General features: G+C 43.4%; 1 protein-coding gene across 2 annotated transcripts in view; it reads right to left on the minus strand.

The window, feature by feature from the left end:
* Positions 1-25,997, minus strand: part of MAN1B1 (mannosidase alpha class 1B member 1) — a 373,555-nt gene that overhangs the window by 100,020 nt on the left and 247,538 nt on the right. For both annotated transcript variants that reach the window (XM_078642044.1, XM_078642045.1), the window contains exon 8: positions 4,315-4,503. In XM_078642044.1, the coding sequence (XP_078498170.1) occupies positions 4,315-4,503 (189 nt within the window). The remainder of the gene's footprint in view (positions 1-4,314; positions 4,504-25,997) is intronic.

The raw sequence follows: 25,997 nt of genomic DNA on the forward strand, positions 1-25,997 counted from the left end.
ACAGAGGTAAGGGGCTGCTGGCCTTCGAAACTTTACCAACACACGTGCATGTTAAATGCTCTGGGAGCAACAATCTGGGCCCTCCCCTGACTCAATTTAAAGGGGATGTGACGCGTTGGAATGCGCTTCCACTCTCGCTCTTGGGAAGAGCGGTACTGCTTAAGGTGATGGCCCTTGCCCGATTTCTCTAAGCACTCCAGAACACAATGGACCCAGTGCCGGCATCTTACTTCAGGGAAATGGAAGCCCTCCAGAGACACCTTCTCCGGGACAGTAAACGCCCCTTATAGCATTTTCTAAACTCACTCTCCCCTGGTACGATAGGGGGGATAGGATTAGCAGATTTGCGGGAATACTATTGGGCCTCCCAATTGGCAGCGGTGAATCATGTTATATGCGGGCCCCCAGGGGATCCCGGATATGCCATGGACCGTTGGCAGGTGCCAGGGGGTGACTTCACCAGGGCACTCTATGCCAGACCTGGCTGGTTCCCCCTTGCGGGACCAACGGCGCATGTCGTGCAGGTGTGGCATGCGGCCAATAAACATCTCAAGTGGGAGGGGAAGCTTACCCCTAGCCACCCCATTATGGAACTCTGAGAAGCTGGGGAGTTTATGGAGGTCCAAGGGATTTGACAAATGGGACCTTATTGGGATCACGCAGGTCAAAGATATTTGGGGAAGGAAACAGTACACGCTTTTAGTTCCCTTAAGGAACAGTATTGCCTTCATGACAAAGAGCAATATCGCTACCTTCAGGTTAGACATGCACTACTCACGCATATCCCCAGAGACACGACGCTTCCTGAGGCTTCCCCTCTTGCAGACCGAGTGCTGGACGGCTACCTCCCGGAGAAGACTATCTCATTAATATATAAAAAGCTTATAAATTGCATGGAAGACCCGCTAGTACTTGTCAGGACTCACTGGAATGCAGATGGGTTGGAGATGGATGATGAAGATTGGCGAGAGGTGGTTAACTCTCCACGAGTGGTGGCGATCCAGATGAGGCTCAGATTAGTACAATTAAAGATTCTCTACAGGTCAAATGTTACTGGGCCTCGCCTGGTTCATATGGGTCGAGCAGAGAGTGTCGGAGGAGGTGCGGGGAGCTTGGAACTTTCATGCATATACTGTGGCATTGCAAAGCGGTGCAGGAGTACTGGGTGAAAATCCATGATACGCTGCGAGACTTCCTGGGGGTGGAGATACGGCCGGAAGGCCGCAGATGTATTTTAAAGGTTTGGGAACCCACGGACCTGAACACTTATAGGAGACAATGGGTAACGTTGGCATGTATGTTAGCTAAGCGTAATATTGCTCAACTGTGGAGAGCAGCCAGCTGCCCCGGGTTGAGAAATGGGTGGAAGATTTGGACTGGTGCATGTTTAGTGAGAGGTCGGTCTACGTGGCAAGGGGTTGTCCTGAGAAGTAGGGAAAGGTTTGGGGGATTGGAATCAGTACCGTGGAGATGTTTGTACGCCCCCGATACGTTTTGAAGAAGTGGAAATGGATTGGTTTTGAAATCCATTATCGATCGCTCGCTCTCTTTTGGGCTAGCTCTTTTTCATTCTGCTTCTCTCTTTGTTTTCTTCTCTTTGCTCTCCCTCTCAGTTTTCTTTTAGTTCTTTTCTACGCTGTTCCCCCTCTTTACTCTCTTTCCTTCACCGCTCTTCCTGTTTTCTTCTCTATCCGACGTTCCTCTCTGTCATTCTTGTGTCTCCTTACCTCTTTCTCATCTCTCACTTGCCTCTCTACTCATTTTTGTCCTCCTTCTCTCGATCACTCATTCAGCTCTGGTTGAAGCATTTTGAGCTTCCCATGTTAATCCATGGGGTCCCTTTTGGGTTCTCCCTTTCAGCTCTTAATTTTTATAAATAATTTTCCTGCAGCAGCTGCTGACCTGCTTTCCAGAGGCACTGAACAGAGTGTCTCTAATTGTCAAGTTGAATTTTTTTTGGGGCGCATGCAATCTGAGGTTTTTTTTTATGTCCCGCTATCTGAGCTTCTAGACAATGAATAAACATTTGCAAAGAAATTGGCCACAGCAGGGTATGCAGTGTATGTTCTGTGTATCAGTGAAGATTATTCAACAACCATAAATTGCCAATGCTTGTTTATATATGCTGTGAAGTACTATTGTGGAACGATAAGATAAGACAGCGATTACTTCAGCCTGTTGTTGATTTGATCACCTTGTACGTGTAGAAATAATTTTTTATTGTATTTTTTGGTTACCTTCTTATCTCCATTTTATGTTCTGTTAATTTGTGCATACAGTGTTTTCTACTTTTAACCGTGTTCCTCATCTCGGTTTCATTTTCCTGCTTTCTCCAGCATCCTTTCTGTTTCCATATTCTTGGTAGGGTAGGTAAAAGACATTGTCATTTACAACGCCAAAACATTTAACTCTCACATAAGCGAGACCAATATGCATTGCAAATGCTTGTTTACCAATGGTGGTGGGTTCAATCTACTTTTGCATTCAAGTAAGATATTATTGGCTATTGAAATTTGTTATTTAAACAACATGGGTACCCCTACAATTAGAGGAATTTCGTTTGATGGGAGAAGGTGGTTCATACAAGTCTTTTACCACTAAAACACGCGTCTCAGTGGTATGTTCTCAATAGGACCACATTTGTCAGGACAAGAATAATGTTTTCTCCTTAACACGATTTTAGTCTCACCCTTGCAAACGCACTTCAGTGAGAGATACTCCCTATATACTGTTGAGCACGTAAGCAGATTGTTGGGATCTGTAGAACTATCCTTGGAACGACCCTCTGTTGTCTTTTCTTTATACAAAAGTGAGTGATGTTTCAAATCTTCCCGAAAGTTATTTGCAGCAATGATGAAGTCAAAATCTATTGTGGTAGAGCTTTGTAAGACGTCTCTAAGGATTAGATCATCTGTGTGCATCTCAGCGGGCTGACGTTTTGTCGTGGGTCTTTATTCCAATGACTAGCTTCCCCCGGTGTGTAACCTGGATCATGGTAGATGCATTGAGCAGTTTAATGGTGACAGGGAATCAAGACCCATGCCCCCTGTTTAAATAGGATCCAAATTAACGTGTATAAGACAGAGTTTGTTGTCTATGTCTATTCTCCTTTAGAATTGTAAGTCATTCGACATTGTGTTGATCAATGAATGTGTTTTTTATGAAATGTTTTTCATATATTCTGATGACATTTATTTTGTGAAATGATACATGTTTTTATTGAGTAATAAATATATACTTTTTGTATAATTACATCTTTATAAGTGCTTTAATACGTTCTAAGTGGTGTTTGTGTTGTGTTGATTGTTTGCTAGCCTTTGAGGCTTGTATGGTATGAAATAGATCCTGACCAAAGGGAACGTTTTCTTTAACTTCATTGAGGCCAAGAAACAGTTTTCCTTCTGACCAGACTGTGTATGTAAATGTGGGTTGACTGCTAGTCTGAATACTGCGGTTGTGAGTGTAGGATAATTATTTTGAATGATTTTTGTATTGTCATTGTGTAGATAGAGGTCCATTAGTGATTACTAAATGGTTGTACACAGCGATATAGCATTTTTTTTAGGAGTTGTGTTAAAAAAGAATAAATAACATACAAAACAAATATATGTAGTCAGAGAATGACTGTTTTTAGAAAACTGTGCTTTTTATGTATTGATGAAATAAAAGAAATAAATAAAACTATTATGAGATGATAATAACTTGAAATAAAAAAAGGTTGATAAAGAAATATAACATGTCTTAAAAAAAAAAATTCCAATAGCCTTATTGTAGCAAACATTGCCCTAGTATAAAGCAATAGGGGTAAAGTGGGAGTTTTTTCTATTAATTATACTTTAGAGGGGTTCCCCCTTCTCAGCAGGGCTGTCTCTAAATAAACACCTTGGACAGCAGCACGTGGCCTGCAGCTCTTCAAGAGGTCGGAAGTCGAAGGGGTGCAACTGTGAAGGAGCACGCACAGGATACGAGAGAAACTGATGCAGCTTCGAGGAGGAAGCAAGCATGTAATGTGTGCACTGTAGATGTCAGAATGAAAGCATTTATGTTATGAGGAGGAAGGATCCGCAAGCCAGGAGTGTGAGGTGAGGAATCTTCGACAAGAAGCAAACCGGCGTGCAAGTCAGTGTTTTCCTCATTAGGCAAGATGCCCTAGCCAGGCATGCAGTACTGCACCTGTAGAGAAGAATGTACTAGGCCCAAGTCTTTCTATCAGAATAGGTCCTCGGTCAGCATCGCTGTAGCTACATTATGGTCTGGCATGTGTTGCATTGCAAGAAATATATACAAAATACAGACACCACGAGTGGGGCTTACCTGGAAGTTCTCGTTTCCAGTAAGACGTGCGAGCTCCCTGAATTCGAGCTGGATGCTGGTCACTTCCGCCACAGTGCTGTCCGAAGTCCAGCGAGGAGGGTGGGCAGTCCCACGGCCAATGTTTACATCCGAGTAGGGGATTTTAGATGGGGTGTTAAATGCAGGCATCAGACGGTTCCCAATATCTATCTAAGAAAGCAACCATCAAGGATTTGTAAAGACGAAGATCATCATACTGAACATCCATTACTAAAAGTAAAACATAGAGGCAATTACTTCTAACCTTATTTAACGTCTTATCAAAAACAATCAAAATGTTACTTGGTATTCTAGGGCAGTTTAGACCACATCCCACAATAAACTTACGATTAATGGTAAGTAGATCTGGTACACAGGCACAAGAGACCAAGAATTCCCTCTTAGGTGCGTCAGGATTAATGAAGGCAGAAAAAGCTTCTCCTGTGAGCAAGTCATAAGGAGAGACATCCTCTCTTGCTGATCAGCTAAAACTGCGCATTGGGAAGAGGGAGTGTTCAGTTCGAATGTGTTATTTACCGGTTACAAATAACTGATATACTCCTATATATTTATTCGTGACAATCTTGCCAACTAATATCTGCTGCCAGAAACAGGATCAAAGCAAATGGGGCCACATCAACATTGAGGGTTCTCATATTGCATGCAAGGTCCCACTTAAAGGAGGACTTCAGCTCCTGATGCCCCAAGCAGACAGGATGGGATTCTACTAGTCTGAAGCTGTTCAGATTGAATGGTATATCTTTCTAAGAGACTGGGCTTACAACCAACGGTAAAGAAAGTACTACATTCAGGAGGCAAAGGCGAGTTAGAGAAATGATTGCCAGACTTCTATGAGAATCTTATGGACTGGAATGTTCCTTTGCATATTTTCCTAAATATAACAAAAAAAGTTACACTAGAATAGTATGTTCCAGCACAACTGTCATCGTTTTTCTTAGAATCAACTGCTACTACTACAGGAGAAATGATGCTGCAAGCACAAGCACTTTAGCACTTTTTTGAAGGTTGTCACCGGACAACAACCCTCTGATGAGAAAATGGAGTTCCAGGACTGGTGTGCACTATTGGGCAACATACTTTTGATTTTCTTTATTCTTAGAAGCTTGGGCTTCCAGCAGAAGAGTTTTCGAACCCCGCAGCCAGCACTGATTGCCCAAGATTGGCCCTTTGATCAGTGGAAATATAGATATTAAAGAAAATTGCATGAATTGCACTTGAGCATTTAATTCTGAGACAATTGTGATCAGTTGTATAAGAATGGGCTAGCACTCTAGTAGTAAATGATGATTTCACATCAGGCTCTCTAATTATGTTTTTTAAAGTTTCATAGGATAAACATGTTCTAATGGTTGGAGTGATCCACTTCCTGAGAAATATAGATTTGATGTTCTTTCTCTTAGAAGCTGGGGCTTCTCGCAGAAGTATGCCTGAACTCAACCTGAGATGGTCAGGTGCAACAGATAGTTCACCACGTACAACTTTGAAAAATATTCTTACTTCTGTGGGGAGCCCCTTAAGTCTGATTACAAAAGGTGTGTTGTGGTAAGATGATTTTCCCTAGACACAATGGCCAATCTGGAAGCAGTGTGAATAGCACAACCGTAAGCGTGTCATGGTGAAGCATGGCCGGAATTGGATACAGACATTTCCAGGAAACTAACAATGTGCATTCTGAAAAGTAAGAGTGAATCCAGTCAAGAGTAGTTCAGGAGATGCCTATCGCAAGCAGGAAGTTCACAAGATTGCAGTGATTTACCACAATAAAAATAGAAGTAATTTTGTTGTGGTCCGAGTTATGAAGAAAACGAACAAGTGGAAGAAAAGCAGTCTCATCGAGGTAAACTGGACAAAATCCAGATTGAAATGGAGAAGTTCGTTTAGACTGTTGATGAAAAACAAATGTTTGGCCATTTTAGAGCTAAAGAAGTAGAGAAATGTGGAATTGGTTCGATAAATTAGAGGGACCCAATGAAGTCTGTTTAAGCTAATGGAAAAACAGAAGCAGATTTTTAAGAGGCAGGGAAAACTTCAGACAAAAGTGAGGTATTAAATAGGCAAACAGGTTAAGGAATTAGATTCCACCACGGAAGAAGGTAGCAGAAAAAGAGCCTCCTGTGTAGAGCTTTTACTCTACTCAGAAAAGTCATCAGAACTTCTGTCTCAGAAACGGATAAAAGCTGAAAAGTTTGAAAAAAAGAATAAAGAAAAGCTGGTGAAGAAGAGGATAGAGAAGCACGAATAAACAGAAGCGAAAAACAGTAAGCTAGCATTTTTTTCCCCCCAGGATCGCAGGTGATGGGGCAGGGGCGTGGGGGGACGGGGGAGGCTCTGCTCCTGCTTTCCTCCTTTTGACTGGGAACAGGAAGTACAGCCAGGCTCCCCTGACCACACAGGCTCTCGAGACCAATCGCAACACTGCAATGCAGCGATGTGATTGGTCTAAGTGCCGTGGTCCGGTGTTCAGCCAGGGACTGGAGGCCTGGGCATGTTCTCCATGCAGGCTGTAATGCAGCATGCATGGAGAACAGGGAAAGCGTGCAGGACTGTTTTGGGTGGCGCAAGATGGCCTACCAACCAATCATTACGCACTTATGAGGGTTCAACCACCCCTCAGCTGCTCTGCAGCCCCACCCCATCATGCACAGCTGCTGCAGGAGGAGGACAAAATAAAATGATAGTAACATGGGTTTTTATTTTTTCCTTTCTTTACTGCTTCAAGGAAGAGGGACGACGCTCCTCTGCCTTAGCAGAGGAGCCGTCACTGGTACAGTCATCAGCACATAGAACTTTAAGGCAGTCATAGGGACAACAAATGGTTAAGTGAAGTGCACAGATGTCATTTGTCATGAGTTTGACCAGTGACTGAAAAAAAGATTTACCCAGCTTTCTATCTAGACGTATAGCAACCTTGAACAGGTAAAACCTGAGAGAAATAGTAAAGGGATTTATGCTTGCACTAAAAGGAATCGAAGTGACAAGAAGAGCAGCGCAGACTAGATAGATCAGAGCAAGTCAGGACTTAGTAGGTTTGAAAGGTCTAAGAGGGGTACGTTAGGTAGTGGATTAGAAAGAAGAATGGAAGCATCCTTTGAAGAGAGAGTTTAGAAATGAGCTACATTGATTAAAGTAGAATGAGTATCTGAGATCAAATGAGAAGGAGAAATATCAGATAGAATTTAAAGAACATTGAATGTGAGTTTAGAAGACCCCAAGCATTACAAGGAAAAGACAAAATGAAAGATGTAGAAAAAAGTGATCATACGGATCATGAGTAGGGTGTGTAAGATAACTAAATAAAAGAAATAGAGGAGGAGAAGCTACAATAAGATTGAGAGTTCATCCATGACTGAGTAGGAGAAGGAAAAAGTGACAAATCAGAAGACAATACTGATTTTTAGAGTAGGAATATGGGAAATATTAGAAAGATGTAAATTAAAATCTCCCAGGAAATAAATAGGGATGGAAGCAGGAATGCAGGACAATCAACTCTAGCAAAAAGAAGTAAACACAAGCAAAACAGAGGATTAAAAGTACAAAACGAATAGGATGACAAATACAATATAATGAAATTCAAATGAAAACAACACGTGGGAACAAAATAGTAGAGGGAGTAGGAATCCAAAATGAATAAAGAATCAGAAGACGTCTAGGGTGAGGCGACTGGAGTAAATAGAGAAAGAAGTTCTCAAGGAAGCAGAGAGAGTAACCAAGTGTTTGTAATACATAAGAACTCTAGATAATAGATACAAGTATCAAGATTTGTGATACATATGAGGGGGTGACCTAACAGAGTAAGGCAGAGGACATGCCCAGCTGAGGCCCATACAGGTAACCACATCACCCTACATTATCTTGCACTGCTAGCGGCTCCTGAACTGTTTAAACTGCCCCTGGATTACTGAATCAATGACTCAAGCATGGTAAAGACTCATGGAGCTACTCTAAGGCAGGTGATGTGGAACTAAGCCCGGTAATTGCAAACACAACAGTGATGGACAGAATGTGGATCAATGTCACACATTCACCCCAGTCCAAAGATCTGGGCCCAAATCCATCGTTTTTCCACTCCACACCACCCTGGGTTAGACAATGGCGATATGCAAATCAGCGCTGAACCTGTGCCCCATGGGAACAGTCCAGTCCGAACTACAAAAGCCATGTCCTTCCCAGAACGGAGACAAGCATCCAAGGACCGGCCCGGTTTCGAGGTAACACCTCTCATCAGCCCGGCTAGCTTGATTCCAGTGGTGTGGAGTGCCTGGGACTCACGTCTGAGCATCCCCAGTACACTTAGAGCGGTAATTGCAAACACAACAGTGATGGACAGAATGTGGATCAATGTCACACATTCACCCCAGTCCAAAGATCTGGGCCCAAATCCATCGTTTTTCCACTCCACACCACCCTGGGTTAGACAATGGCGATATGCAAATCAGCGCTGAACCTGTGCCCCATGGGAACAGTCCAGTCCGAACTACAAAAGCCATGTCCTTCCCAGAACGGAAACAAGCATCCGAGGATCGGCCCGGTTTCGAGGTAACACCTCTCATCAGCCCGGCTAGCTTGATTCCAGTGGTGTGGAGTGCCTGGGACTCACGTCTGAGCATCCCCAGTACACTTAGAGCGGTAATTGCAAACACAACAGTGATGGACAGAATGTGGATCAATGTCACACATTCACCCCAGTCCAAAGATCTGGGCCAAATCCATCGTGTTTGCAGTTACCGCTCTAAGTGTACTGGGGATGCTCAGACGTGAGTCCCAGGCACTCCACACCACTGGAATCAAGCTAGCCGGGCTGAAGAGAGGTGTTACCTCGAAACCGGGCCGGTCCTCGGAGGCTTGTTTCCGTTCTGGGAAGGACATGGCTTTTGTAGTTCGGACTGGACTGTTCCCATGGGGCACAGGGTCAGCGCTGATTTGCATATCGCCATTGTCTAACCCAGGGTGGTGTGGAGTGGAAAAACCATGGATTGGGCCCAGATCTTTGGACTGGGGTGAATGTGTGACATTGATCCACATTCTGTCCATCATTGTTGTGTTTGCAGTTACCGCTCTAAGTGTACTGGGGATGCTCAGACGTGAGTCCCAGGCACTCCACACCACTGGAATCAAGCTAGCCGGGCTGAAGAGAGGTGTTACCTCGAAACCGGGCCGGTCCTCGGATGCTTGTTTCCGTTCTGGGAAGGATATGGCTTTTGTAGTTCTGACTGGACTGTTCCCATGGGGCACAGGGTCAGCGCTGATTTGCATATCGCTATTGTCTAACCCAGGGTGGTGTGGAGTGGAAAAACGATGGATTTGGGCCCAGATCTTTGGACTGGGGTGAATGTGTGACATTGATCCACATTCTGTCCATCATTGTTGTGTTTGCAGTGGAACTAAGCCCGTCATTTAAGTGGGCAGCGGGAGGCACTGGTAGCCCTCAACATTTTGAAAAGATACAGCACCGAGGCTGGGATTTCACAGTACCTGGTATGCACACATTCAACACCTTTCTGAAGAGGTTGCAGCCTGTATAAAGCACAATTACTTAGGCTGTGGCTGGGATGTTTTAAATAACAAGTATCTATGATATGACGACGAATTCTCAATATGTGGAGGCCTTGGGATGTTTAGGATGTTGACATGGAAATCACCTAAGTGAGTTTGGTTTCAAAACTAAGTAACTCACTCATCCACCTATAGATTCTCCTCATGTCGTCAAGGACTCACTCCAGAGATCCATCTCTAACCTGCATGCTACTCATGCCATAACTATATATTCTGTAAGCAGTGATAGCTTGTATCAACCTGCCCTGTTGGATCTATTCTGCTGGGAATACAAATGTGCACATGATGCCTTCTGTGAGAGTAGGAAGCTTGCTTTGCTACAGCGTTAGAAATTGGGTTCCTGGTTGGCGAAGGCATGCACTCTGTCCAAGCGGAAAACAAAATCCTACTCAGGTTAAGTCAGAGAGACACCCTCAATTTTTAACCTGTGCTTGGCCCAGAGCAGTCAGGCTTAACTTAATGGGTAATGTGTACATTATTTGTGCAAAACTCAATACAGTAAAACATTGAAAACACCACACAATAATAATCCACACATAGTAAGATAAATAGAGCTTGCTGCATTGAACAAAACAAGACCAGGAAGACAAAAATTCAATAAGTAGGACCGGAGTTATGAATTTTTAAAGAATATCTTGAAATACTTTGCTTAGATACTAAAAGCACCAATTTAGCATATCTGGTTGTGCTGGACTGGGTCAAATCTGAAAAGTCACGTCGACCGTGATGGAGAGCGAACCGGATACAGGAGCTAAGAAGGCCCCACTGAAAACAGTACCTTCATGGAGGAAGCGTTGACGTCGAGGATGCGGGAAGCGGTCAGAGACTATGTGCCAGTGTCGATCCAAAGGATTGTATGCAATGCGACGGTTCCGCATTGCGCAGTTGAGTTACATGTTAGCATCGAACTCCAGGTCATGGAGGTAATGCATCATCGCTGGGTTGCCGGCGATGAGATGTCCTAGGAGCAGCTATGTGTTGGTGTCAATGAAAATGTTCGGTTCTGACCAGTGCAACGTCAAGACTGAGTGAATTTTGATACTGCAGCACAGGAAAACTCACTTCCAAGGGTCCAGGACAAGATTTGCACCACTTGGCAAGGTAGGGCTAACAGATGGCATAGTCCATGTGCTGATTGGAAAGTTGCAAGGCAGTCTGATGTCTCTGAGACTGCAGAACAGGAGGAAAGCAGACAAGCCACTGGAGTCCCTCTGGGTTTAAGAGGTGTAGGTCCAGTACTTCACACCCAGGCAGAGAAGGCAGCAGACAGGTCATGGAAACAGTTCTTTCAGAGCAGCAATCCAGCAGAGTAGCATTTCTTTAGCAGCATAGCAGTCCTTCTTCCTGGCAGAGTATCCACAGGTCCAGAGGTGTACTGATTGGGTGTGGTCAGAAGTCCAGTTCTTATACCCAATGGTGTCGTTAAAGTGGGGGAGACTTAAAAGAGGGGCGTTTAAATGCACACAGGTTCTCCCCTTTCTGCCCTGGCTCCAGGCACACTTCAGGGGGGTATGCAGCTCTTTGTGTGGGGACAGGCACAGCCCTATTAAGGTGCAAGTGTTGGCTTCTCCCTTTCATCCTGCTCGGGATGTTAATGGCCCATCAAGATGTGAATGGAGTATCAGGCACACTTCAGCTCCCTTTGAGTGTGACCTCTAAAGGGAATGCGCAAAGTCCAGTAGTCACCCAACCAAGACGTGTATTGGAGACAGGCAGAGGCAAACAGGGATTCAGACTAGAAAAATGCCAGCTTTCCAAAAGTGGCACTCCTAAAGTTTTAATCATAAATCCAACTTTACCATTAAAGAGGTTATATCATTACAAGTAGTCCATAGGTACCACACATGACTATTCTACTCCTTATCAGTCATGAATTACACTTAATAAATGTATTATGGAATCCCCAATGTTAACCTTTTAGAGGGATTAGGCCTCACAGTAGTAAAAAAGTTTTTCCCTACCAGGAAATGTTAAACCAAAATGTTTATGTCTTGCCTTTTACTTAACCAGCACCCTACCCTATGGGCTACCTAGGGTCTGATCTGTATGTATTTGATGTGGCGTTTACGGCTTTGCAAGTGATTTTTAATACCACATCGGCATGGCAGTGAAACTGCAAATACAGGCTCTGCTGTGGCAGGCCAGAGACATGTTTAGCGGGCTACTTAAGTGGGTGGCACAATCAGTGCTACAGCCCCACTAGTAGCGTTGAATTTATGGGCCCTGAGCACATATAGTGCACTTTACTAGGGCCTTACAAGTAAATTAAATATGCCAGTTGTGGCTACACCAATGTTACCATGAATAGGGAGTGAGCACATGCACTTTAGCACTGGTTAGCAGTGGGAAAGTGTCCAGAGTCCTACGGCCAACAAAAACAGATCCGCAAAAAGTGATTTAAAACAAAAAAACTGTTTGAGGGAGACCATCCTAAGGCTGACAGTTCTAACATACTGATATTCTGTACCAATTCTGTGAAGAAGCAAAAACGTGCACTGCTGCTGCCTGATTTGTTTGTGCCCTGTGAAGGGAGAAAGCTTGCTCTGCTGATGCCATATTTAGGTTTATCCTCTACAGGAGGAAAGCTTGCATTATTTCTACCCAAGGTGTACCTGTTCTGTGAAGAAGTGTGTTTCAACTGCTGAATGATGGTGCTTTTGAAGAAAACAGGATATATAGAATGCACCTGCAAAGCATTCTCTATAAACAGAGATGTTTCCACAACATTTTCTGTGAAACAACTGTAGTCCTAAGGAAGTTTCTATCCCAAAGGGGCACTATTCAAGCACCAAAACATGTTGACAATTTGGCTTGCCAACACATGATGTGAATGAAAGAGATAACCGTCACAAAATAATGGCCAGAGTTTGTTTGTTTTAGGTGTGAAACAAGCACATTTTGAAGTTGAGTAGATGACTTTGTAACATTTAAAAAGATACCCAAAAAGTAGCACCATGTCACGTATATAACACTTTCAGGCAGTGCTGGCATTTTAGCCAACATCCCTTTATTTATGGGTTCAAAGCCTCAGAATTACAAAGTGTTCAGCCAAAAATACAAGCCCCACAATGCAATATGCTATTAGCTAAAAAGGTAGGAATGGCTGATAGGTCATAGTTAAGGTCGCTGAAATTATGTGATTGTGTGGCTGCGGGGTTTTCTAACTATGGATCTGCTGCACTTGCCACAATCTTAACATCTACAAAATTTGAGGATTCCAACCAAACAAATTGTTTTTAGCTCAGAAGGATCAAAAGTAACTAAAAATGCTACACATGTTGCTGTACAGTGGCAGGCTTTTGTCACAAGGATTGGCATGTCTCAGAAGCTAATTGCTGTACTCTACCTTCTCAGGAACTTAACTTCAAAATTTCATCAGAATACAAAAGTAAGCCAAGGCGAGCCCAATCTACCTTTTATGTCTGACCAGCGCTTCATAGTGGCCAGCCTTAACTTTTGGCTTTGCCCTGGTCTCGCACAACCAGATACCTGCGGTTTGTGCTTTGATCTTTTAGGGACTATTTTGCATCAAAAACGTTCAAAACTCATTACACTAGTTATACTGACAGGATTTAATTTGTTTTGGTGTAAATTATTCATTAACTTTTTTTTTAATTGGTTTGGGATTGTTCTAGTGTTTTCAATGTATTACTGGTTGAGTGCTGCAAAAATACTCTACATATTGCCTCGACGTTAAGCCTGACTGCTTTTTTGCCAACGTACAGAGGGTTAAGCACAGGTTAATTTAGTGACTTTTGTGCTCACCCTGGAAAGGACTGTGGTTGTTGCCTGAGTGGGGCTTCCACTCCCTTAACCAATAACCCTAATTCTTACAGTGTCTCATTCTAGTGCTGCCTGTGATGTCTTGAGCTGGGTGGGCCCCCAGGCGAGAAGGATTGAGGTGGCGCCCTGTGCCCTTTAAGACTAATACTATCTCTCGCATTACTTGTTATGGGGACTGCAGAATTATTATTATTATTATTATCATTATTATATTTAAATTTATAAAGCGCGCAGCTACCCGGAGGTTTCCCGGCGCTAGAATCCTATGGTCAATTGGGCACACATCCCAAAACCTGCTCCAACTGGCATCTCGGGTTAGCCTTCAGATGCTCGTGCTGCCCCCTAAAACGACCCAGCGGTGCAAGAAGTCTGGGGCCGACCACCAATGAAGATACGGTGCAGAACTTACATCCAAGGTCTCCCGCCTCTCAGCAAACTCAAAGTCTTTGGAGAATCATGTAGAGGGTGCCGAAAATAGGGGATGCCGTTTCAACCTTTGATATTTTGAATTCCCTGGGGCAGTGGATGGCTATGCTCTGGACATCTTCCTCAAGCAATGGATCACATCATAGATGCCTCCGGGCTGGTTCTCAGTCTGCTTTATCACTGAACGTGCCTATCGGTCCCGGTCATGAAACCTACTCCGGGCCCTCGCCACGCCCCCTTATAGCACTGACACTAAACTATAAAGAAAGAGACATGATTATTCAGGAAGTCTGCAGAGTGAAGGAGCTTTTCTTTCAATCACATTTTCATATTGATTTTCCCGGACTATACTCGGCAAGAACAACAGTTTCTGAAATCATATGGCAAAGTTAAGCAGAAATTCAAGGCTCTCAAACTTAAATACATGTTTATGTATCCAGCAAAACTTAAAGTTATTCATGATTCCAGTCTTTTTTCTTGGATACACCCAAAGATGCATGGGACTGGGTGACGGAGCACCGTCTTATCGGAAGCAGTCAAACCTTCCCTTTGAGATCATCAGACTCACAAAAAGTCTCGGGCCGGATGGAGAGCTAAGTAAGGGGCAGGAAATACTTCTTCATTTACAATAGTCCATGGCAAACCTGAATCAGCAACAATTGATATGTACACCCCGCCAATGTTCATGTCACATACAGGTTTCTTTTTTTTTCTTTTCACCATCTATGACATTCAACACAAATAAGTTCATGTCATCTTCATCTGAAGATGTAAATACTTCTTCTTCTTCATTAATCACAGCTTTCACATTTCTTTCTCCTTTTTGTTTCTTGGGGCACATTGCACTGAAATGTCCCACCATACTACAATTTGAACATTTTTGTCTTACCGCTGGACACGATCTGTCGTTAGCCAAATGGTATCCACTGCCACATCTATAACATTTTCTGTCATCTGAAAGCTTAGTTTTATGGCTATAACCTTTTTTCTGAGCGTAATCGGAATTAGGCTTACTATTAGCTTTTCTAGAACTAATGACTTTAGCCACCATAGATTTGTCCTCAGTAGAGGATTTTTCTTCCTGTAACACAGCTTTAGCACATCTTCCAGTCAATTCAGTACATTTTACTATTTCCACTACTTCTTCTAATGGTAATTCACCCTTTGCCCACAGTTTCTCCTGGACATGTTTATTTGAGGATCTCATAACAACCTGGTCATGAACCAGTTCATCATGTAAAGCCCCAAATCTACAAGTTAGTGCTAAATTTTTCAACGCAGCAACGTAATCTTCTACAGACTCTTCAGGTGCTTGCCTACGTTGAAAAAATTTGAATCTGTTGACAGAAATTGAAATAGTTGGGTTGAAATACATTGTCAAATCTTCTAATGCATTAGTATATACATCACCTGGCCTAGTTTTTTTGTTTATACGGTTGTAAATTTTCATTGCCTTTGCACCTAAACAATGAAGAAGAATTTTCTTTTTCTTCTCAGGGGTCAAATCTTCTTCACCCTCAAAAGTGGATAAATAGTTCTCAAAATACTCCCTCCACTCTTCCCATTTAAGGGCATCATCACCTGTAGAGGGTATGAAAGGTAAGGGTGGAGATAAATTCCACACATTACCCGAAGCCATGGCAATTTCTTTTCATATAAATAATTTAGTACTGATTGTGAAAAAAAAATATCTTATCTAGTAAATATTATATCCAACAACAAGTATAATACAATCTATAAATGTTCCTTTAAGTTTATATCCTTGAAATTGTAGTTATCCAAACTGTTTCACTGTTCCATACCTAGGAAATACTGGAAGTGTTTAAGACAAGTACATCAAAATTCTTCAAAAACAGACTTTAAATGGTGTGCGTGTCACCGCTTTGAGCAACACGCAAAATTTCGGAAAAGTTAGCTTACTAGTGTTTATTTATTACTATGGAAACATCTAGTAGCGTTAGTAACAGACGCTTTTATAATGTGGTTTGGTGTGCGTATCACCGTAAAGTGACAAACACGAAATACTGCATTCGACCCCTTCAAAATGGCCGCCCGACGTCGTTGAACGATGCGTTCCACTGACGTCACTTCGAGACCTGACAGGAAAATCTTCTCCTCAGGAAGCATCGTGTAGACTCATGTGAAAGCGGTAATCGCTCCGAAGCCTTACGCGAAGTCGCCTCTCCACAACAACGGTTCACCTCTTGCATACGCTCCTCCCAGATCATGCTAGGTATCTATTCTTCACACACGCTGAAGGAAAGATCCTCACACAACCAGGGTACACCGTCCTCACATGTGTGAAACTTTTTTACAGTAAGAGGACGATGGAGCAAGAATGAATAACTCCGCTGGCACGGCCCAGATATCGGGAACCTTACAGTGCCGACCACTCACAGAACCTTTGAACAGTCAGACCTCCTCCAATAAAACTTCCCGCACTCGTACCAGAGGAGTGAATGATTTTAAACCCTGACAGCGCGCAGGGCTAATACCAGCAGCTGGACACATCCGACTCACCCGTTTGGAACTGCGAACTGAGCGAGGTCCAGAACACTGGCTCCAGGACTGTTCAAATGATGAACACGAACACTGCAAAACTGTAGTGAAGATCCGCGACTTTAACAACACACGCAATTCCTGCGTGGTGGAACAGCAGCGATCCCGGAGACTCCGCTTTTCACCGATTTCACTAGCGGAACACAAATGAGATGGTAACTCGCTGCCAAGTGAGACGTACCAACAGCAAATTTGAAGGCTGCCGGTGGGTTCCTCGTGGTGTCAGGATCCCCGTCTCGTCGCCAACTTGTAAAGATGACCAGTAATGCAGGTAAGTTGTAATACTTTTATTCAGTATAGTCCTGACGCCAAGGTACGTCTCAACGCTGTCACCACTCAATGCAACTCTCATAGTACAACTGTCAACATGCCAGTGATCAGGTAGAATCCCCTGACGTCACAATGTACTGGCAGGCTGCGCGTGCAGTGAACGTAGCGCGCGTGCAATACATTGAATAATTAATACGGGTTAAATGAACATAACAAAATCCCGCTGATGACAGCAAATGATAATGCGGACTGAGACTTTCTCGGACTCTGAGGATATCAGTCCTCGGCACCAATATATCCTTAGTAACGATGCTCTGGCGCAGGTCACATGGGAAAACTCTACTGGAACTTGCATCTAGTTTTTGTTGGGAGGGTGTCAGATGCGTCAGGGAGGAAGTGTGGGGAGTAGGGTTGTTGTAGTGGGGGGGTTACATTTGTTAGCTCACTTGGGCTGTCCGTTTACGTGGATTGGATTGTTTTTAAGATGTTCCTACACAACACAACATCTGTGACTTTGACATCCCACGGACAGACCTCACAAACCCCATTGGACCATGAGTCACCGTCATATGAGATCACAATGAACACTAGATGTCATGTATGAGTTCCCAATCATGACCTGGAATGTCAATTGTCTAAATGACCAGGTTAAGTGAGGATCAGTCCTCCCCTTCTCAAAATACCACGCCCCAGCAGCCTTACTGATACAAGAAACCCATTTATTAAGCAACAATTGCTCCTATGTAGCTCAGTATGGGAATCATAGAGTGTACACTGATCCTCTTTCATAGGCGATTCCCTCTGGTTGTCCCCCAGGTGATGCCAGACTTTCTGGGCACTTACATTGTGGTTGAAGGTTCTCTTAAAGGCCGCCCCACCATCTTCTCAGTGTTGCTCCTCGCTTGGTTAAGGTCACACTAGAGTGGCTTAGAGATGTGGTACAGCGGTTACTCCAGGGAGTCACCATAATATGGGGCATCTTTAATGACGGTCTGAATCCAAAGGTTGACTCTAAAGGGCACCGGGGGTCGGGAGGTGGTCATGAAAGGGGAATGTAGAATTGAGTTGATGGCTTGGGCGTTTGTGACGCAGAAGGATATGTCACCCCCATTCTGGGCTATATACTCATTTTGTCAGCTGCACACAAAACGATGTCCCGCATTGATCTACAACTACTACTTCCTGCCGCCGATTTGGTCCAGATGTCTGGCTCCCTTATTTTAGCTCAGAGTATCACCACTCATACCCCTTTAACACTATTACGGCTCCTTTGGAGAAGTGCAAAACCAACAGTTGATGGACAGAATGCAGAACAATGTCATACATTCACCCCAGTACAGAGATCTGGGCCTAAATCCATAGTTTTTTTGCACTTCACACCACCCCAGTTCAGACATTGCCATATGCAAATCAGCCTTGACCCTGTGCCTCATGGGAACAGTCCAGCCCGAACTGCCAAGCCATGTCTTTCCTGGACCGGAATCAAGCATCCTAGGACTGGTTTCTGGCTATCAGCGATCTTCAGCCAGGATAGCTTAACTCCAGTGGTGTGGAGAGCATGGGACTCACGTCTGAGCATACCCATCCCACTCAGGGTGACGTCCATCACCACCCCCTTTTGTACCGCTTTTGGCCGCTATAAGTGTGGCAGGGTATGCTCAGACGTGAGTCCCTTGCTCACTTTGCCACTGGATTCAAGCAAGCCGGGCTGAAGACGGCTGTAATGCCAGAAACCAGTCCTCGGAAGCTTGTTTCCGGTCCAGGGAAGGCATGGCTTGGCAGTTCGGGCTGGACAGTTCCCATGAGGCACAGGGTCAGACTGATTTGCATATAGCCATGTCTGAACTGGGGTGGCAGAGTGGGCTAAAGAACGGTGATGGATTCAACTCAGATCTTTTGACTGGGTGTGAGTGTTTGATTGGTTTGGATGCTCCGTCCATCACCACCCCCTTTGGAGAAGGGAATTGCCTGATCTGGATACTCATGGTGGCCAACAAATAAACAATACACACATGTTCTGGCCCGTGAAATTAAATCCTACTTTAAGCTCAATAAGACACAGTAGTCTCATTTGGTACAATGTGAGCAGCCGGAAAAGTTGCGCTATGGAAAATAGCTAGATCATATTTAAGGGGTAAAGAGAGGGAGAAATATCAACAGATAACAGACTTGGAGGCCACCATTATGGCCCTAGAGCACGATAACAAGGGTAATTCTACTGAACAGGTGCAGCGTCGCAAGGCTACTGAGAAGGCATCTCTCCAACAACTGTCTGTCAACAAGGACTGCAAAGGCTGGGTGGGGTGATAAATCTGTCAAATTATTATACCGGCTAGCAACGAAATACAAAGCCTCCCGATTTATTTTGTCCATGGTAGAAGGCCGGGGGCAGACTGTCTAGGCCAACAGATATTGCAGCTGAATTTGCAAAGTATTGCCACTCGCTGTACGCTGCATTTGAGCGCCCCCTGCGGGAAGTCTCTGCTGCTTATTAGGGATCTTACCCTACAGCAGCAGTGTGCAAGCAATTATCTTGCGCTTAATCAACCTCTCACGCAGGATGAAACCACACTTGCTCTCAAAGATATGTACTCTGGTAAAACTCCAAGCCCAGACGGATACTCCGTTAAATGCTATCGCCGGTTCCGCACGCTCCTAATTCTGCCCCTGCTGGACGTGTGGCAAGAAGAGATTACAAATGTTCCCTGGAACTTCAAATTGCAACCATTGAAGTACTGCAGAATTCAGGTCACCACCCCTAAACGCTGTGCATCTCATTAATACAGAGCTCAAGATTTATGTTGAGGTCCTGGCAAACAGATTCCTAAGATTGCTACCAAACTTGGTCCACCCTGACCAATGTGGTTTTATGCCACAACGCAGCACCAGAAGCGGTATTCAAAGAGTCCTAATAGCCCCTGCATGCCTTTCCAGCCTAAAGACTCTGCTGCACTAATAGTTGACTGGTCTTTTCTGGAGAAAGTACTAAGAAAATGAGATTTGGGACCGGGTTCCGGTCATACGTCGGGGTTCGGTGCCTGCGTGATCATGTTCAGGTCAGTGGCACCCTTTCCCTCCTTTCGCAATCAAGGCATCCAACAGGGCTGCCCACTAGCGGCCCATTCTTTTTGCCTTGGCTATAGAAGCCTTAGCGATATGGATCAGGTGGACGCCCAGATATGGGGATTATGGGTGGCAGTGGAGGGCCGCAAAGTACTTTATGTGGCTGATGTTCTATTCCTCTCCCGGGCGTCTCTCACAGAGAGGAATCTAGTCTCCAAGTTAACAAGTTCAAATCCCTTCTGGTTCGACTACAAGGTCGCAGACTGGCAGACATTGCCGTGGGTCAGCAAACTTAGTTTTCGGAACTTAGGAGTTTACATAGCTCTGGATCGTAACCTAACTAGGAGCCTGAATTTGAACCGTTTCATGAATAAACTTAGGGTGGATCTTACTACATGGGTCAAACTTCTACTTAAAGGTCTGAGCAGAAAAAACTAGCCACTTACCTGTACACTATGGTTCTCCAGTATTATCTTTCATAGATTCACATGCTTGTATCTTCCCCGTCGTCATGGTGGGAGTCTCACGGTAACAGAATGACTATAGCAGTATCAGAGTAAAACACGGCATAGAAGGTCCCATAGGGGACCATTATATTTGGTTGCCAAACCTCCTCATTATTTGGACCAAACCTCAGCCAATCAGCTGCCAGCCCTGACATCACACTCCCCAGCAGAGCCATCATACCTCAGATTTCCAGCCCCGAGTGAGAGCCAAGGATATATCCAGAGATAAGAGGTCTACCTGAGTAACGGGGAGGTGGGAGGGTCGCATGTGAATCTACGAAAGATAATACTGGAGAACCATAGTGTACAGGTAAGTAACTAGTTTTTTCTCCAGTATTGAATCTTTCATAGATTCACATGCTTGTATCAGAATAGCGAGCAGTACTAATAGAAGATGCGTTACTCAGGATAGAACCTCTCAGACTGTGGGCTCTGCTCCTATTTTTTGTATATAAACAAACAGAATCTTAGAATAGTTTTCAAACTTTACACAAATCATGTCTGTTGAACAAACAGAATATCAATAAAGCAAGAGCATAACTTTGAAAGAAAAGCAAATATATACACATAAATAAATATCAAGATATATATATATATAAATATAAAATCTTGAACAATACCTCAATGAAAAAGATGGCAAAAAACTGCTTGTCCCACTGCTGCGTCATTTCGCCATGCTGTATCTAGACAATAGGGTCTAGTAAAAGTATGCACATGTTTCCATGTTGCTGCTTGGCAAATGTCTGGCAGTGACACTCCTGCAAATAGGGCTGTAGAAATTGCCATCTTTCTGGTGGAATGTGCATGTACTCTGGATTGGAGAGGATTACCGGCTTTGTCATGGCACAGAGAGATAGCCGAAGAAATCCATCTAAAAATACTGGATCTTGAAAGTACCAACCCTTTCCTTGGACCAGAAAATGCTACAAAAATCTGGTTCGTTTTTCTGAATTACTTCGTCCTGTCAACGTAGAACTTTAAAAAACCCTCATGCATGTGTATAGTTCGTAATTGTAGCGGTATATCTTGATTCTCCGCTATTCTTTAAACGTTGTATGCATAATCATGGGGTTTAGTTGTTATGCATCCTCCACCTGGAGGCTTTACCCTTGGTCAAAACAGTAGTGATCAGTGATTTGGCAGTGAAAAGTGAAGTGAATAGTTTAAAAAAATATATATCATCATACTAGAATAATACATTTTATTCGTTCCAGTTCTGAGATAATAAAAGTTAAAATTGAGGTTGTGTAGCTGAGAGTAATAATGGCTCTCGCACACTAGATTTCGTGAATGTTATAGGTCGACATGTTTCAGCCCTTTGGTCGCCAAACGGTTGAATGGGCTTTCTTCAGGACCGAAGTGTAGTGTGTCCAGAGACCATGGGCGTCTGTTTGTGCTAGGCAAATAGGTTTTTCCTGGAATGCCTTCTTTTAGATCAATAAGGAAGTAATATGTAATTTAATTCCTTGCAGGTCGCTGGGTACCTGTGGATGAAAAAGTGAAAAATAGACTAGGGAAAAGGGTAGTGGGCTTCACAGGTAACTAGTGTACTGATAACATTTTCAGGAACATAAATATTCTCTTAGTGAAGCGCCGCAATTAAACTATGGCAATACTATGTTCGGCCACTGTTAACTAGCGGTCAAGTTCGACTCCCCCAAAGTGAAGAAACATTATTTTGGGTATGGCAAGGTTTTTATGTTCATTATTTAGAGTTAGTAGACACTCGAAACAAGAATTACTGGCAATGTATTATTACATATCAGGTTAAGTTGTGCAGCGGTAGTTTGTTTTGTGCCCCTGTTAGTTGGAAATGAAAACAGACTAAGACCATTTAAGAAAGGTCTTTCTTCATTTGCCACAATGCTGTCTCTCATATCTGGTTACCCGGAAGAGCATGCTCTCTCCCGGGCCCAGATTGGTAGAGTCAGCACAAGTCGTGCCGAACGAGACTGCAGGTAGCATGAAACAACGCCACCGCCGCTACAAACCGTAACGTATTACTATAACCAAGAGTCTTGATATTCATTATTATTTCTAGTAGGTCTCCTGACCCACTGGGAACCCGATGAGGTAACAACAACCTCCAATTCAGGTATGTGTCAAGATTACGAAAATCTAGGACTCATTCAGAATCGGCAGAATTACCTACCGTAATCATTTCCAACTAACAGGGGCACAAAACAAACTACAGCTGCACAACTTAACCTGATATGTAATAATACATTGCCAGTAATTCTTGTTTCGAGTGTCTACTAACTCTAAATAATGAACATAAACAACCTTTTCATACCCAAAATAATGTTTCTTCACTTTGGGGGAGTCGAACTTGACCGCTAGTTGACAGTGGCCGAAGATAGTATTGCCATATTTTAATTGCGGCGCTTCACTAAGCAAATATTTATGTTCCTGAAAATTTTATCAGTACACTAGTTACCTGTGAAGCCCACTACCCTTTTCCCTAGTCTATTTTTCACTTTTTCATCCACAGGTACCCAGCGACCTGCAAGGAATTAAATTACATATTACTTCCTTATTGATCTAAAAGAAGGCATTCCAGGAAATACCTATTTGCCTAGCACAAACAGAGACGCCCATGGTCTCTGGACACACTACACTTCGGTCCTGAAGAAAGCCCATTCGACCCTTTGGCGACCAAAGGGCTGAAACATGTCGACCTATAACATTCACGAAATCTAGTGTGCGAGAGCCATTATTACTCTCAGCCACACAAACTCAATTTTAACTTTCATTATCTCAGAACTGGAACGAATAAAATGTATTATTCTAGTATGAAGATATAATTTTTTTAAACTATTCACTTCACTTTTCACTGCCAAATCACTGATCACTACTGTTTTAACCAAGGGTAAAGCCTCCAGGTGGAGGATGCATAACAACTAAACCCCATGATTATGCATACAACGTGTAAAGAATAGCGGAGAATTAAGATATACCGCTACAATTACGAACTATACACGTGCATGAGGGTTTTTTAATTGGGACTAGTTAGAACGATACCTGCATACCCTGGTTACGCGGGACAAGTGATCCTTCGTTTTTGATTACATGCTATAAACCTAAGGAAACATAATGGATCACGTTTTCCTTCTCCACCCACTTTGATTTTTTAATGTAGAACTTTAAACACCTTTTGCCATCTAGAGAATGTAGAGATTGCTCCGCAGGCGATGAAGGATCCTTAAAAAAAGTAGGTAACACCACAGGTTCGTTGAGATGAAATATGGATGGAACCTTAGGGATGAATTTAGGATTTGTCCTCAAGACAACTTTGTCAGGACGAAATTGGAGAAAAAGGTTCAGAAATTGAGAAACCTCACTTCACTTGGAGCACAGGGGGAAAAAAAAGGAAGAGACTTCCCCCCACTCAAAACCTATTTATACACAAAGAGACTCTTCCTACCGTGCACATCTGGTATGAAAGTGACTCTGTGGGAACATCAATTTTTCTTGTTTCCCTTTTATAAGAATTTTATTTACTCATAAATGTCACTGTGTCCATTTTATAAAAAACACATGCACTGCCCACCAGTTACCACCTTCAAACCCCACATTCCATCCAGTGAAAAAAATGCGAGGAGCGAGAGAGAGCACCTCACGGAAGAACCGCCAAAAGGGGTTACTGGCTGATGATTTACCAGTTTACCCACTTATCATCATCGGTAACTCTCTCCACACATCAATTCACTCCACAGGGACAAAAAATCATAATTCCCATTTGTGCACAGGTCTACAGACACACACCCCTCGTATTAATTAGCGCATGAAGTTGCGCTAATTAATAGCAACGAAACATGTTGGCAATTGAATAGTAGGTTGGTTAAAACATAAACCAATTTTAGCTTGATAGGCTCACAGCCCAGAATAAAGGTCAGAGTGGCTAAGTGAGCCTCTCAATTTTATTGATGAGAATCAATTTTTTTTCGTTTTCTCACGAGGGGTGTGTGTGTGTAGACCTGTGCACAAATGGGAATTATGATTTTTTGTCCCTGTGGAGTGAATTGATGTGTGGACTTCACGTTCTGTTTCTTTCCTTTCTTCTTCATTTCAAGAGTGAGAGAGAGTTACCGATGATGATAAGTGGGTAAACTGGTAAATCATCAGCCAGTAACCCCTTTTGGCGGTTCTTCCGTGAGGTGCTCTCTCTCGCTCCTCACATTTTTTTCACTGGATGGAATGTGGGGTTTGAAGGTGGTAACTGGTGGGCAGTGCATGTGTTTTTTTTAAAATGGACACAGTGACATTTATGAATAAATAAAATTCTTATAAAAGGGAAACAAGAAAAATTGATGTTCCCACAGAGTCACTTTCATACGAGATGTGCCCGGTAGGAAGAGTCTCTTTGTGTATAAATCAGAAATTGAGAAAGCCTGAATTTCACTTACTCTCCTTGCTGAAGTGAGAGCTAAAAGCAAGGCCGTTTTCCATGAAAGAAATTGCAAATCCGTTTTATGTATTGGTCAAAAGGAGACTTCATGAGCTGTGCTAGAACCGTGTTAAGCTGCCATGAGACTGTTGGGCGGTTAACTGGAGGAAACGTCCTGAAAAGTCCCTTGAGAAATTCCTTTATTATTCTCGGAGACCAGAGAGATGGACGGGTAGGATGTCTTCTATATCTTGAGATAGCTGCTAAACGTACCTTTATAGAAGCATGGGAAAGTTTTGCTCTAGCCAGATGCAAAAGAAAAGGCAGGATTTGTTCTGAAGAGATATTAAAAGGATGACGATTTTGAGAAGCGCACCATTGACAAAACCTCCTCCATTTTGCCGTATAGGTTTGGTTTGTAGAGATCGCCCGTGATTTGGAAAGAATCTCTCTGCATTCCTGAGAAATTTTCAAAGATTGAAACTCATGTTCATGAGGTTCCATGCTGATAAATAGAGCGATTTCAAATTCGGATGAAGAATTTGGCCTTTGTTCATTGAAATCAGATTCTGAGAGAGTGGGAACTGAATCCTGGGTGCCACTGACATCTTGAGGAGATCTGAGAATCCCGTTTGTCTGGGCCATGCTGGAGCTATGATAATCAAGTGGCACGGCTCAGATTTCATTTTCCGGATCACTTTTTAAATTAGAGGGAATGGAGGAAAGGCATTGCGAACATTCCTGTCCAGCTTATTTGGAGAGCATTGCCCCACGATCCCTTCTGATGGAATCTGCTTGCGAAATGCTTGCATTTTGAGTTGCGAACTGTAGCGAAAAAGTTCAGTGTTGGGGTTCCCCATAGGCGAAAGAATTTGAGAAGCTGATCTTTATGTAATTCCCTTTCTTGAGAAACATTTGAAGATCTGCTGAGAGCATCTGCCCTCGAGTTATTCACTCCGGAATGTGCTGCACTTGCAGCAAGATATTGTGGAGAAGTAACCACCTCCAAATCTCCTGCGCTAGTCTTGAGAGAAGTTCCAACCTTGTACCCCCTTGTTTTAGAAGGTAAAACATGGTAGTCGTACTGTCGGTCCTGA

The sequence above is a fragment of the Lissotriton helveticus genome, chromosome 5_1 (genome assembly GCF_964261635.1).
Source record: "Lissotriton helveticus chromosome 5_1, aLisHel1.1, whole genome shotgun sequence".
NCBI lineage: Eukaryota > Metazoa > Chordata > Amphibia > Caudata > Salamandridae > Lissotriton > Lissotriton helveticus.